Genomic DNA, 15,752 nt, shown 5'->3' on the forward strand with positions numbered 1-15,752 from the left:
TTGACCCCCCACCGGAAAGGAAAGTTGTTTGAACAAAAATGCTTTTGCTTTTCCAAAATCCAACACCGACAATAATATTTGATAATAAGTTTAAGGAAATTGATTCTTTCTTTTAACAGCTGCCAATGTGTTCTTCCCCATGGCCCATGCGAATATACCACCTTTTTTTTTTTAGATGACCTGAACAAAAAAACGAAGAATTTTTTTTTTTTTTTTCTTTTGCTAACCATGCGAATTTACCACCTCATTCCAACACGAAACTGTTAAATTTAGCTTCATATAAAATTTAAATTTTCTTAATGCTCACAACTCCAGCCGTACACTGCTGCTGAACACAACATATATAAATATAGTAGGAATTATTATTGGATACTCTAAGAATATATTTTCTCTATCTCATATGGTAGGTGATACTCACCCATGTGAGAGGGAGTGAATATACTCTCAAATTACTTAATAAATTTTCTATGGTTAGTATGTGTGCATTGGTTATTTGGTATACCCACTATTATATAATTATTAAATATTATCTTCTTCATAGTTTCCTTCCTATGATATGCTTTTTTTTTTTAATTAATTGATTTTGGTGCTTTAATATCTCCTTTCCTTTGATTAGGACACAACTCTGCCACACTCTGATTATACACACTAATTTTACTGCACACTGTCAATTGTTGCAATACAAGAGAAAGCCAAAAAAAAGAAAAAAAGAAAATGTGACCCCAATGCCCAATCCTAGAGTTTAAATACGCTAAGACCTAATTTATCTTCCTTCTATGTTCTGTTATGTTCTTTGATTCACCTATTATTTTTTATCAGCCACGCTTAAATTACTCGACTGTTATAAAAATTTATACGATACGCACACGCCTCATCTTCCCCTTCGCTCCTTAACTGAAGAACTCTTAATAATATCTTTGATAATATCTAATCTAAACATGAAGCTCAGCCCCAAAGGCCAGGCCAAGCCTTGCCTCGGGGGAAGTTGTCAAACATTTGAAGTAGCCCATCAGTATCACACCATCTTATGCCCATGGGCCATGCCTAATTGTGCCACCTCCAACTTTACTTGCCATGTGTATGGGTCTTGGTCTTGGATGAAGTGAGCCAATGTTAACACCCTTTCCTTGCCTTCCCTTCCCTTGGAGAATTATTTAAGGGAATGCATAAATCATATGTATATATCCTAAAGTTCATCCTACATATTGTAGCTGCCCCCGATGAGTAGAGAATATGTTATAATTTACTAAATCTACAAAATTTTCAATTATTGTTACATTTGACTCTAAATTTTACATTAAAATGAAACTTTTAGGCTTTGTCCAAATTTTCCATTTTTAAGACAAACCCCATTGTGGTTTGACACAATTACAATTTAGTCCCACAAACTTTTTCAATTGTTAGATTTTGACTCTCTGAGGTGGTATGGACAAAAATGAAATCATGATTAGTACTTTGAGTGGAACCCTAAACAATTTCATATTAGTTCAAACCTTAAAAATTAAATATAGAAATTAAAAGTTTGTGGACTAAATTGCAATTGTTCCAAATCACAAGGACGCATAATACCCCTTTTCCTAGTAGATAAAATTATTAACATATATAGAATAGTTTAACGGTAAGATATATTACCAAAATCTGAAGAAAATTAAATACTACACTAATTAAAACTTGCATTGAATCAGAAAGCCATGCCCTTTGTCATGCACAAGCAATGTGCATGATCCTGTACTTTCATTGGGTTTTGCCACCTCACTTCTTAATGTTGTATATAGTTTTATGTAAACTCAAGCTTCTGTTTTGTAAATCTTCTTTTCATTTTAATATAAAGCCATTTTCAGACCAAAAAAGAACAGGGGGTTTATGCAAAGCTTTCAGTTTTAAACCATCTCCTAGATGGAAAGCCACGCATCATACAATTAAATGAATGCGGCACTTCAGCTCACCACTCTCTATAGATTGTTTCTCAAATGCAAGTTGATAAATTTCCTTCGCAAATGTGGATAGTTAAATAAGCCCCTCACAAATTATTACCCAAAAAAAAAAAAAAATCCTCAATCTTTCTTAATTTACCGGTCTTTCTAGCCAACTAGTATGTCTCATCCTTTCCAAGGACAAGATCCACGTCTAAACTTGTTACAGCAGATTTTTATTTGGTTATTAATGAATTGTAAAAGAGATTCTAGGGAAGTCCTAACACATTTCTGCTAGAAATATGATATGTTATTGGTGTACAACAGGAAGAAAACACAGGTAAACAAAACTATAATTTTAGTGGATACAAAAGCAAACTGAACTTCAAGGACTTCAAACAGGTAACCAAACCATTTATTGTATGTATCAGCTCACCATCCATTATTATTAACATTATCCGACTGTGTTCCATTAGGTGACAACCTTCATCACAACACCTTCATACAAATATGCTTCGAAAAGCTCTATCTCAAAGCTTGATCATGTGGCACTTTATGCTACAATTTTGAGATTGAAAGCATAATTTTAATAGAAAATAAAGTTTCAGTTCAACAGGAATGACAACGTCAATCAAATTCAGATATTTTTCTTTTTTATAACCAGCACTGTTATGCAAAAGACCAATTGAAACAATATATGTTAGCCCTCAATTTTGCAACGCACACAGATATATATATATATATATATATATATATATATATATATATATGGTCTGTTGTTGTTGTTATTCTTGTTCCTGTTCTTGTGGCCTTAGTTACAAATGGTGTATCTTTTTGTGATATTGCATCACTTAATAACTTTTAATTAGGTTCAAATTTTTTCAAGTCTATCATTGTATTACATGTCCTCCATATGCTTATCATCATGCATGCTAAATTTCATATTAATCTAATATCATTTACTATACACTAAAACATTTATTTACCATAATTTTGACCATATTTTAGATGAGGTAGCTCTTAATTTCCAATCATCTCAATTGGGTAAGCTTCATGGGCATTTGGAGGTCACATAATCCAACATTTGAACCTAAATCATATGTATATATATAAAAAACATTCTAAACACACCTAATGGATAAGAACGGGCTAGTAATTTCTGATTTCAACAATGTTTCTCCATACCTCCTCAACCCATTGGTTTAACTAGCACTTGTCAGAGGAGTATCAGGCTGCTTTTCTGGCATAGCATCTTGAAAAGCTGGTATCTCATTGTATGCCTCATTCAACCTGCATAAGACAGGGAATTGAGTCTGCATGGGAAAAAAAATATTTGTCAGTAGATACAGATACAGAAATGGACTTTAAAGCACACCCTAATTTCAAGATTACTGAATAAAGGTGTGGATGAAGAAATTGAAACATCTCAAACCAGAAGCAAGATTTACACTAGCAGAATAAGACCATACAGATTTTTCCTACTACTGTAATCCCACAAACTTTTTTTGATACATCAATAGTTAGGGGTGAGGGGATTTGAATCATGGTTGGAAACACAAGAAGGTGCCAATTGAGCTACAAGGCTTTTGAAAACTGTAATTCCACAAACTGCTGAGGCCCAAGGTGAAAAAAGAATTTGGTGATAAAGCAGATTGAAGATTAAATTAGTATATATAATGAAAAAAATTACATTACATTTAAGTAAATATATTTGTCTACAAATGGTACTGGCACAATAATTATAAAGCAAGCACTACCATGTCCATCTTGAACCTTTCAACCGCTGAACGAATCTGAGGCGCTAGAAACAAATCTGCCTGCAAATAATTGTCAATGCATTGTATTACATTTTAGAAAAAAACATTAATTCATGAATTAATTCCATGCAAACTATTCTTCCAAGCATTTTAGGAAGTGAAATTCTACTGTGCCATGCAATGTGGAACTAAGAGATGTTGAGTATACGACTGACTTTAGCACAATTATATAAATTCATATACTTATGTCAAAAACGTAATGCTTAGAATTTAGTACCATCATGTCTCATAATCCATGGTTTGGGTTTGGGAGAAGAACCATGTTCCGATTGCAGTCTTATAGATTGAGGTGTGTGTTCAAATATTTTATACTGTGTTCTGTTGGCAGTTGATCTCAATACTTATGGTTGAAATAACATTACAAGCAAGCAGAACAAAATCCTTGTTTGGTTTAAGATATTAGAACAACTTCAGGATGCTTGGCAACTTCAGTAGCAAATCCCTAGAAATATTGGAATATTTTGGTAGTAAAATGAAAATTCAGAGCGATGCAGATGCTTTTAGTATTTTGTCTGTGCAGGAACCAATTTTATATTTAGATTCAACAGATTTATGGTGCTTGATTGTGTTTAAGGTTAGGTACTTTGTACATTCAATGTGGATAGAGAAAAAGAAGAAAAGAATCCTTAACACAGAAGCAGCATATACTATAATCAAGTTTACAGGCACAGACACAGATGAAACAGGAAACCAAACCAGGAAAATTTCATCTCCAGTTGCAAATCTTCCAGCATAGTCTTTTAAAAGCCTTTCAAGTGCTGAAACAAATGAAAATAATAATCGAATTAGACTCAAACCCATTGAGGAGAAGAATTCATCGCAAGGTGGCACATACAGTTCACATGTGACAGGAATTGCCAGGGGGATTTGGAGACATGAACATTAATCTGATTGTCCAAATAAACGAAGAGTACGATCCTTTCACCAGATTAGTCAAAGCTTACCTACAAAGCCTTTTTCGATATGATGTTTAGTAAAAGCAAGTTGCTCATCAGGACTAAATTTGTCCTCAATGTATTTCTGTAGATAGGAAAGGCAGAAAAATGAACTTTATATCATATATGTTCTAACAATTTCATGAAAAGTGACATCTAAATTTTAACAGAGGGGTATATAACCACAACAGTCTCACTCAGATATATACCAGTGTAGCTAGATTTTGAAGAGGCTGTATGCTTGAGGAAACAATATTGGCAGCCTACAAATCCAGTCATAAAAGCAACCCCATAAGTGTCTGAATCTGAAACATACTTGCAAAAACATGTATGAATATTAGCAAAAATGGATAAGGTACAACAAAGAATTATGCCTGATTAGATCACGAAGCTCATATCCTCAAGGCTGGAAAAGAAAGTAGAGCCAAAGAGGGATTTTCAAACATATTATCCAACATGTAAAAAAGAACAATACTAGTGTTATTCACCATGTGAGACACAATTACTTGTAGGCATGCTTGCAAGGTTGTTTGCTTAGCAAGTGAAGTAGGCTTTTTATACATTCTTCAATGTAAATTATAGGTGGTTATTTGCATAAGTTTCAGCAAGATAGAATTTGAAGCAGAAACAATTTTTAAGTTATTAATGTGGCAAAAAATGATAGAGGTAGTTCCAAGTGCAATTATATGCCATCAGCTCCTTGCAGCCTCATGTCGTGAGTACTATTTCTCCCTTTACTCAACTCCTGATACCCTTTTTCCTTCTTGGTAAACATCGAAAGATGGATTTGTGGAGGGCTATGCCACATTGTGTCTAGTTTGTTGATGCTATTTATGGTGTGAGCATCAATTGTAGATTACAGACATAGTTATGGTTAAGAAAAGTGTAAAATCGAAAAAGCAGGAAAAAAAATGAGAAGAGTGGAATTAATTAAGTTAAAGGCAGTATAAGATTGATGCAGTTGATACCTGGAAATTGATGGATTTTTTGTGAAGATCCTGAGGTAACAATGGATGGTGGTGGGGGTACTTTTCTTCTAAATACTGTGTAAGTAAGGTAGTTAAAAATGTGACAAGAATTGATGATAAAATAAAAGGGAAAAAGAGATAGATACGAACCAGTAAGATGGCAAAAGAGTCGGAAAGCACCAAGTCCCCATCGACAAGTACGGGGACATAACCAATAGGATTGAGCTTTGTAAACTCTTTGTACGCCATACATACATACATACATACATGCATACATAATTATTCAACAGTAGTAGACTAGTAGCAGAAGAAAGTAAAGTAATAAAGTAAAGGTCATCCTAATTTAATTCTCTTTCTCACCGGGGCTGAATTGCTCTCCCTTCAACAAGTTAACTGCTTTGTACTCATATTTCAGCCCTAATCAATCAATCAATCATCATCATCAAAAAAATAAATGTAAAAAATTTAAGATAGATTGAAGAATTAATAAATAATAATACAATTCTAAGAAAGAAAGAAAGTACCTTTCAAGTTGAGGGCAATACGAACACGGAAGGAACAACTGCTCCTCCAGTATGAATACAGTTTCAGCTCCGGCTTCAATTCACTCTCTTTCTTATCGCCGCTTCCGCTTGCCTAACCCATAAAATCATCTCAATTTCAATTCAATAATATTACGCTACATTTGTTATACTATATATTTTAGCAAACAAACCATACAGATAAATAGATAGATAGAGTTCTACCAACCATATTTCAATTTGATCCGATTTGGGTTTCGTAAAACAATACACTTTTAATTCTAAACGAGGGAAGCCGCCGGCGATTTTGTTCTCATCTGATTGATTCTGATTAATATATATTAAAGGAAATATATATTAATATATGTGTGATAATTACAATTAAATCGGGGCCCAGCCCAGCCCAGCCCACAAAAACTTAAGAAACAAAGATTCCTTTCTCTTTCTTGTACTCCGTAGGAGAAGTACACGTGGCAAAACGGACTGTTCAATCGGATCGCGGACCGAGCCGAATGACCTGTATTTTTTAAATAAGTTTTTTATTTTATTTTAAAAAAGATGTAATTTGTCAATCATTTATGAGTTCTTCAACTCTGATTAGATTTTTACTAGTGATACTGTTATTAATTACCACTAAACACGTAATACCGAATTTGGTGCAATCTTGGTATAATTTTGGATATGTTCAAAGTAAGAATCGAAAATGAAGGCGGTAAATAAAGAATAATAAACTATAATAGAGTACAACTAGTTGATGTATACATCTAATTTAGTAATTTACCAACACGTATAACACACACATGCATTGTACACTAATATTGAAGAATTGAGATTTCCCTTGCTCCTCACCAAAGGACACTATGGTGTTGATGTGAACTCATCAAAAGCACAATTCGTGCGCTTAGTCTCTAGAGTAGAGGAACTGACTCATTGAGGAAACTTTGCTGCTTTGGTCCTTGTGGTTGTCACGTTTCACACTTTCACGTTTGTGCCTTTGGCTTTGGACTACAGCTAAGCTAGTTAGCTAGTCAATTGAATGAGATTTTTTCCTCTTTTTTTTTTTTAATGGTTGTCTTGTGTTATCTTGTCTCATTCTCTTATGTCTGTGAAACTTTATTGATTGTGAAGCTCAAATAGTCAGATTGAATGTGAAGCTATTGTCTTGTCTTGTCTGTTATCTTAGTTTATATCTATAATTTATTGACTATTGGTTTGGTTCTGGTGCTTTGCACCTATTATCAGGATGTAGTCTAAATATCTTTTTAAAGAATTTTTTTTAACGAGTCGGGTCATGAGTTATCCAGGTCAAGTTAGGTCGACCTGCAAAAAAATCGGGTCAGATCACGGGTCAATCCGTTTTTGTTTCGAGTTAAAAAAAATCAAGTTCACGTCGAGTTAGAAAGTTCTGACCCATTTTGTCATGTCTAGGAATAGCCAAATAATAATAATAGGAAGGGGAATATGCTAGCATCACATCACATCACAAATCGCAATGTTTTATTACTTGATTATTTCATTTCATTTTTTATTTTTATATTTATTTTTTGAAATGAATTTTATTATTTAAATTTAATATATATATTTTAATATAAATTTAATATTTCCATTATCGCTACATTAATATTAATAACTAATCGCTAACCTATGCTATGTGTAGGAATCTACCTGTTTTTGAGGTAGACTAAAATAATTTTATAAAATTTTAAACTAATTAAAAAACATCACCATTGCATGATTTGATATTCTATGACTTTAATTTGTGTTACAACTTGATGAAGAAGCCATTGCTTGAACATGTAATGGCTTACAAAAAAAATTTCAGGCAGTTTCAAATACAGCAAAAAAATAACTTAAAAATTAAGATATTAGAACTTCTAAAAGACAAAAAATAAAAAAATAATAAAGAATCAGATGATTCACTGCTTAGAAATTATGGAAACAAAAGAAAATATATATGATTAAACAATTAAGAAATATAAGAGAAAGATGACAGAGAAATTATTGAAGCAAAACAAAATATATATATATATGATTAAATAATATAAAAATATAAAATAAAAAAAAGATGAGTTACATTCAAAAGAATAATTTATAGTCAGAGACGAAACTATGTGAGGGCTGGGGGCATGCCCCCAGATTTTTCAAAAATTATGCTTAGTAGGTATGGATTCTCAAAAAAATTAAAATGTACCCAAAATATCACTTTTGGCCCCCCTCCTCCAAAAATATTTTCAAATTGACCTAATAGACCCAAAAATAAAAAACTATATACTTTGCCCGATTGCCCCATGAATAACAAAAAAAAAAACCCCTGATCAAAACAAACCCAATTGTCCCAAGAATAATAAGTATAAACTCTAGATAAACCAAAATTAAAAACAAAATAGATTTTATTTATTAATAAGAAGGAAATATACATATGTGTAAACCGGGGCCCAGGCCAGCAACAAAAACATAAGAAACAAAGATTCCTTCTCTTTCTCGTACTTCGTAGGAATAGTAGAATAATAATGGGAAGGGGAATATGCTAACATCACATCACAAATCGCAATGTTTTATTACCTGATTATTTCATTTCATTTATTATTTTATTTTTTAAAATGAATTTTATTATTTTAATATATATATATATACACACACATATATATTGTGGGGACCCGAGGACCGAAAGATTAGAAGCATCGTTGTAGCATTCAGTTGTTCCTCTTGAAGGAGTATCCATAACCCGAGGAGTGAGGTGGTCTGAGGAGAGAATGGAAATTGACAGAGCGTCCTTAGAGGATATAAGAGGTGAAGGTGGTGCCTTAGAGGATAAACAAGATATTTGTGGGAGGTTTCTTGTAAAGTCTTGCCTACTCCTTCGCATTAAATGGCCGGTAATAACTTTATTAGTTGTATTAATGAGAAAATGACCTGAACAATAGATCCACAGCTCAGCAGTTCCTTCCACAACCTTCACCAGAAGTCTAATGGGACAAGTGTCCTAAAGAGATTTAGGAAGATTGAAGATGGAGGGCTAGGATGCAAGAGGCCATAGCGTATATAAAGGAAAGGGACTCTCAGATAAAAGAGGATCCAAAGAGAATCGAGAAAAATGGATCATAGCTAGAACAGTAACTAAGAGAAAGAGAGTGAAGAGTACTTGTAACAACCAAGAATATTATCCTCGGGCAAGCTTGTAAAAATCTATTTATACATTTAAATCTTAGACTTCTGATTCTTCTTACTCTATTTGTGTCCTCGGGCGAAGCCTTATTTTGTCCATCCCACTCTCTCTACAAATATTTATTGATTTAGGTTGGGTTTAGGAATATCAATCTCAGTATTCTAAGTGGGCTTGGGTAACCAAGATTTCGTGCTCTTACACACACACACACACACACACACACACACACATATATATATATATATATTTATATAAATTTAATAATATTATTATTATTACTACATTAATATTAATAACTAATCGCTAACCCGTGTTATGTGTGGGAACCTACCTATTTATGAGGTAGACTAAAATAATTTTTTAAAATCTTAAATTGATTAAAAAAAATTACACCATTATATGATTTGCTCTTGTATGATTTTAATTTGTATTATTACTTGATGAAGAAGTCATTACTTGAACGTACAATGATTTACAAGAAATTTGTCAGACAATTGCAAATACAGTAAAGAAATATCTCAAAAATTCAAATATTAAAACTTCTAAAAGACCAAAAAATATTAAAGAATCAGATAATTTACAGCTTAGAAATTATAGACACAAAACAAAATATATATAACTAAACAATAGAGAAATATAAGAGAAAGATGAGTTACATTCAAAAGAATAGTTCATGGCTATAAATATTGAAAGAAATCAAAAGATTCGGAGCCTACAAATTATAGATAAAATGTGTGTGTGTGTGTGTGTGTGTGTGTGTGTGTGACTACACAATTTCAGTTAAAACTTTCAAAATACCAAAAAAAGATATATAATTAAAGAATAAGTTATTGAAACAATTCAAATAATATATGACTATTCAAAAAAGAAATATAAGAAAAAGAAAAAAGTACACAAACCCATAAAGTAATTAGTTTTCAATTTTAACGATCTAAACTTTAAACAAACCTTATTAGCATGTGGCCCATACTAAAAAATGTTGAGTAGGGGCCCACGTTGAAATAATGAAAGCCATACCTCTTTTTAGTATATTGTATATAAGCTTTCTGCTAAAAAAAATAACATATTTTTTATATCTTGAGGTGAAACAAAGACATAGAATTTTGTTTTCTCATTGGGATATAGAATTTGGTAATGTATCCACCCAAACCACATGATAGGGAATCAATGGTGATTAGAAGGCCACGGTCTTTCATGTCGGAGTTCTTTTGTTTCTTTTTCTTTTTTAATTGAGCAAAACTGAGAAGAATGGAATTGCTTAAAAATTGATATGCTCATTCTGCTGTCATTTGGGTGATTTCCACTATTGAAATGACTGAGATCACAATAAATTGGCTAATATTCTATTAGTCTAGGTAGAGATCTCTATCAATGACTTAAGCTTAAATTATTGCCACATGTACTGAATTGGTGACATAGAGATGTAAACTTGTAAAGGCTACAAAGTTAACTAATTTGTTGGACAATCATCTTTTTCTTAAAAATAACAAAAAATAAAACAAATAAATAAACTAATTTATTAGACAAATCTTGCTTGTCTATAATTCTGAATGTTCTAAGTACAAGGATTGCCAATTCCATAAATATTAAATGAGTTGAGATATCATAATTCCACCAAAATAGAATGTGATACTTAATTTTCAAATTAAATTTTTTTTTTTTGGGTTAAACATGCATATATATTAAGCATTAAGGCACCACAAGTTTGTTACAAACATAACCAGCTTTACCACTAGTCAGGATTTCTTCCACCACAGGCGGTGGGTTATACAAAATAAGGTGGTCTGAATGAAGATCAGCCCCCATCCTAGCTAATTTGTCAGCACACCTATTCGCCTCCTTATAGACATGCGCCATAGTGCAGTTAAGGAACGTCTTCATCAGGTTCCTACAGTCAGATAACAAAGGTTCAAGGCTAAGGTTAGTTACAGAAGAGTTAGAAAGCAAATAAAAAAGGAATTCGGCATCCATATCCACACAAATATTCTCAAAGTTGAGCTATTTGGCCACTAGAAGCCCATCTCTGAGAGCCCACAACTCAGCCATGGTACTTGAAGTGTTCCCAAGCTTCCTCAAACATCCCGCAATCCAATCCCCATTGTTGCACCTAAGCACAGCCCCTCCACCAGCTTCTTCGAGTTTCCCAAAACCGATCCATTCGAGTTCAACTTCACCCATCCCTCTTGAGGTTTAAGCCAAGACACCTGGGCAAAAACTCAACACCTTTTTTAACGCAGTGGCAGCGACATTAGGATCAACTCTACCATCACGAAAAATAATTTTATTTCTTTGGAGCCATATTAGCCAAATTGCCTGCGGGAAGAGCATTTTCCAGGGAATACGAGGCCGAGAATAAAACTTAGACGAGCTTCAATTATTCTTCAGCCAGTCCAGTAGGGGAAGATCATAGAAAGCTTGATTATTATTTGAGATGCCCAACTCAGTCCACACTCTCTTAGCCCCTGGGCAGTCGCGCAAGGCATGGATAATAGATTCATCAGTAATGCCACACACTTCACAAGTCATACAAAGGTTGAAACCCCTTGAACCAAGCACTACTCGAGTAGGAATACTATTATGAGATACAAGCCACACAAAAAATTGGATTCTAGGAGTGGTGTTAGCATCCCTGACCCACCTACAAGGATGAGAAGCAAGGTTCAAAGGATTTAAACCTATAGCAAGGATATATGCAGACTTTAGGGTGAATGAACCATCCTTTGAGAAAGCCCAAATAAGCCTATCTTTCTGGTCTGGACATGCAGCTAGCAGAATGCCTTGAATATCATTCATTATGGTTGCTGGAAAGATAAAGGAACTCCCATTAGGATTAGATAGAAACATCTTCACTGACATATTACTTTCTCCCTCGGCAAGGGGTCCCTCAATCTACTTCCTTAAGGGACTTGAAGGGAGCCAAATTCTTGAAGCAGGGAGACTCTTACCCCCTTCTCGAAGTCTCGTGACGGTTAAGTATTTGCTTATAAGCATTTGCGCCCAAGGGCAATTTGGGCTTGAGGCAATTCTCCAACAAAGTTTTGCCAATAATGCAGTATTCCTCGCTTTCATTTGAAAAATACCCAAACCACCAAGATCTTGAGACATCGTGACTTGACTCCATCCAACCATATGCATCTTCTTCCTCTTAGTCGTAGACCCCTGGAGAAAATTCCTCACAAGCCTGTCAACTTCATCACAGATACTAACTGGGATCTTATAACATTGCACAGTATATTCTGGTATAGCAGTCACAGCTGCCTTAATAAGCACGAGTCTACCAGCGGGAGAGAGACAAGTGGTTTTCCATCCCGCCAATTTCGCTTGAACTCTTTCAACCACAAACCGGAAGTCATTTCTACGTCTCCCTTTGTGCAAAATAGGGAAGCCTAGATATTTTCCTAGATTAGAAGTTTCATTAATCCCCAAAAGCTTCGCTAAATCTTCTTTTGTTTCTTCAGGAGTATTTGGAGAAAAGAAAACTTTAGACTTAACCTTACTAATTTTCTGCCTTGTGAGCTCATGGAATTCCTCCAACACATCAACATTGCCTCACCATTGCCCCGGTTTGCTTTAGCATAAAGAATCAGGTCAACAGCAAAAAAAGAATGAGAAAACCCAAGCCCACCACGAGAAGCCTTCACTTTTGCCCACTTACCATTTGCACATTTCTTATTTATGAGGGAGCTTAGGAATTCCAAATAGACAATGAAGATATAGGGGGATATGGGATCGCCTTGTCTCAACCCCCTGGAGGGGTTAAACGTCTCAAGCTAGCTCCCATTAAACAACAGAGTTGCAGAAGTGGAGGAAATGCAACTCATAACCAGCTCTACCGTGTCTTCATGAAAACCAAGGCTAAACATCATGCTTCTCACAAAGCTCCATTCCAACCTATCATACGCTTTCTCAAGATCTAATTTTATCACCATAAAGCTAGCTTTCCGTTTCTTCTTTTCTAAAGTATATACAAGTTCTTGAGCCACAATGACATTATTCGTTCCTCTTCTCCCAGAAACAAAAGCTGTTTACGTGGGAGAAATAAGGGTTGGCATCAGATGTTTCATCCTAAGTACCAAAATCTTTGAAACAATCTTATAAATGGTATTGCACAAGCTTATGGGCCGGAAGTGATTAATTGTTTCAGGACCTAAATTAAATCATAGGTAAAGAGTTAATACTTATTTTTTAAAATTTTGTTATTGTAGGAAATGCCTCACTCACCAATCACCACTTCGTCATTATTTGAAATCTAATGCTTATTATATTGAAATTTATCTTCTTTCATCGCCGGTAGGCTGATGACTTATCATGAAGGTTGCCATCATAGTTTGCGAAGTTTATGTTATGTAATATTGGTGCAAATAATTTGTAGTTCCCTAGTTTAAGTTTAAGTTAGACTTGTTAGAGAGATAAAGTTTCACTCCTTGTTAAGTTTGAACTAAACAAAAATAATTAAAAAAAAAATGATAATGATGAGTTTAAGTTTAAGTTTAAGTTGGACTTGTTAAAGAGATAGAATTTCACTCATTGTTAAGTTTAGACTAAACAAAAATAATTTTACTTTAAAAAAATGATAAAGATATGGCAAGCTTTGGAGAGTTCAATAAAAAGTTAAAGGTTTCGGTTATATATATATATATATATATATATATATATATATATATATATATATATATATATATATATATATATAATATGCTAATTTGGATTTAGCCATGGGATTGGGAACTCAAATTAATAAACAATTTATAAATGTGATGTGAGCGATGATTGTATTATTGGTTTGAAACCAACAGGTATAATACTGTAAATAAAGGAGATTAAGTTCTTTTTTTTTCTATTTAAATTAAATATGGCAAAACAGGTAAGAATTTTCTAACTCAACTCGAAAAATTACCGACCAAAACCTGTTTTTTGACTCGTGACTCGACTCGTGTTTTTTGCAGGTTAACCCGACCCGTGACTCGAACTATTTTTTAAAACTTTTTTTTGGTAAAAAATAAAATAAAATTAAGGCAATATTGGTTTAATTGTTTGTTGTGAGTTTTAAGGAAATAATTGAGACATTTACATAACTACATGCAAATGAATTGAAAGATGAATGGTTGAGCATTTTGTAACGAGTAAAGATTTTTAGATATCAAATAGCAAAGTACATGCCAAGATAATCTGCTTACAGTAGAGTTAAAACATAAATTTAAAATTGTAGACATGTGTAAGAAACATTCATAAGTGTGAAAATAGTAAAGCCAAAGTATTAAATTAGCATAAATTATGAATGCTTAGACATATTTTTTTAACAATTTAGGTCCAAATAACGGCTCTTCAAAATTTTCCTAGAGTGTGTGTTGCTTAACAATAATATGATATTCATAAAAGAGACCGATTATAAATAAGTAAACAATCAAACTTTAATGTATATTCTTAAATTGAAATAGAGTGACAACCCCAATTGATAATAGATTATAAAATTCATTTTCAAGATTGTAAATTTCTTATATGTTTTAATTCTTTGTTGAATGAGTTATTCAATAAGTCATTTGTAATTCTGTTTTAGATTCTGGGATGTTGATATTGTGTAGAAATAAAACTTGTATATTTGTTTTACTTATCTGTGTTATTTTGTTTGGTTAGCAATGTTGGGATTTGTATAATTTTAAAATTATTGAATAAGTATTAATAAGTTTAATTGAGTTCATTCTTCATATAAGTGGTGAATTCAAAGTAATACAATTTATATTAAGTAATTTGTTGTATGGCTTTCCAAATGGCAAATACATGTTGTTTTCTTTATATATAAAAAAATTCATATGAAAAATATGACCAAACTCGACTTGTAACCCGATTGACTTGAACTCATTTTTAACCCATAACCCAATTGATTCAATCCAAACCGACTCACCTGTTTGCCATGTCTAATTTCAAACCACTTTGCTTTGTACTTATTTAGAGTTTTTTTGGACATCCTAATAATCCTAATACATATTTTCTTAAAAATTAAAACAAATAAAGAATCCTAATCCTATCCACACATTTTGGGCCCTAAGATAAAAAGTGAGACAGACAGAGAGAGCAGCTCTTTTTAATTTAAACTTAGAAGGCAGTAAACGAGTAGCCCTGTTGCCATTTAGTTATAAAATTCGATTTTGTTAAAGTCCATTTGAAATCAAATGATAAATATTATATATATGTGTGTGTGTTTCCTTCCTCTATTCACTTAAACAACCGCTTTACTTTTGGTTTAAAACAAATACTACTAAGTATTTTGTAATAAAATTCTCCCCCAAGTAGGCACTACTCCATTTACTCTGGAATTGTTTTCATCAAATTCAAAAATAGGATTTTGGTCCATATATAAAAAATAAAAAATTATTTTGGTTAAGACAAACATGTTTTGATTGGAGAAATGGAAAACTAGAGAGTGCAGTGCAG

The 15,752-nt window shown here is 33.0% G+C and overlaps 1 protein-coding gene across 1 annotated transcript; it reads right to left on the reverse strand.

The window, feature by feature from the left end:
• Positions 1–2,120: 2,120 nt before the first annotated feature.
• On the reverse strand, positions 2,121–6,493 carry LOC142620793 (glutathione S-transferase zeta class-like). The gene is made up of 11 exons (XM_075794104.1): positions 6,384–6,493; positions 6,158–6,269; positions 5,994–6,050; positions 5,784–5,869; positions 5,634–5,708; positions 4,875–4,928; positions 4,675–4,750; positions 4,427–4,488; positions 3,671–3,730; positions 3,099–3,226; positions 2,121–2,471 (listed from the first exon to the last, which is right to left on the reverse strand). Exons 1-10 carry the CDS (start codon positions 6,384–6,386, stop codon positions 3,116–3,118), a joined length of 696 nt encoding a protein of 231 aa, XP_075650219.1. The 5' UTR covers positions 6,387–6,493; the 3' UTR covers positions 2,121–2,471; positions 3,099–3,115.
• Positions 6,494–15,752: the final 9,259 nt, after the last annotated feature.

Source organism: Castanea sativa, chromosome 1 (assembly GCF_040712315.1).
Source record: "Castanea sativa cultivar Marrone di Chiusa Pesio chromosome 1, ASM4071231v1".
NCBI lineage: Eukaryota > Viridiplantae > Streptophyta > Magnoliopsida > Fagales > Fagaceae > Castanea > Castanea sativa.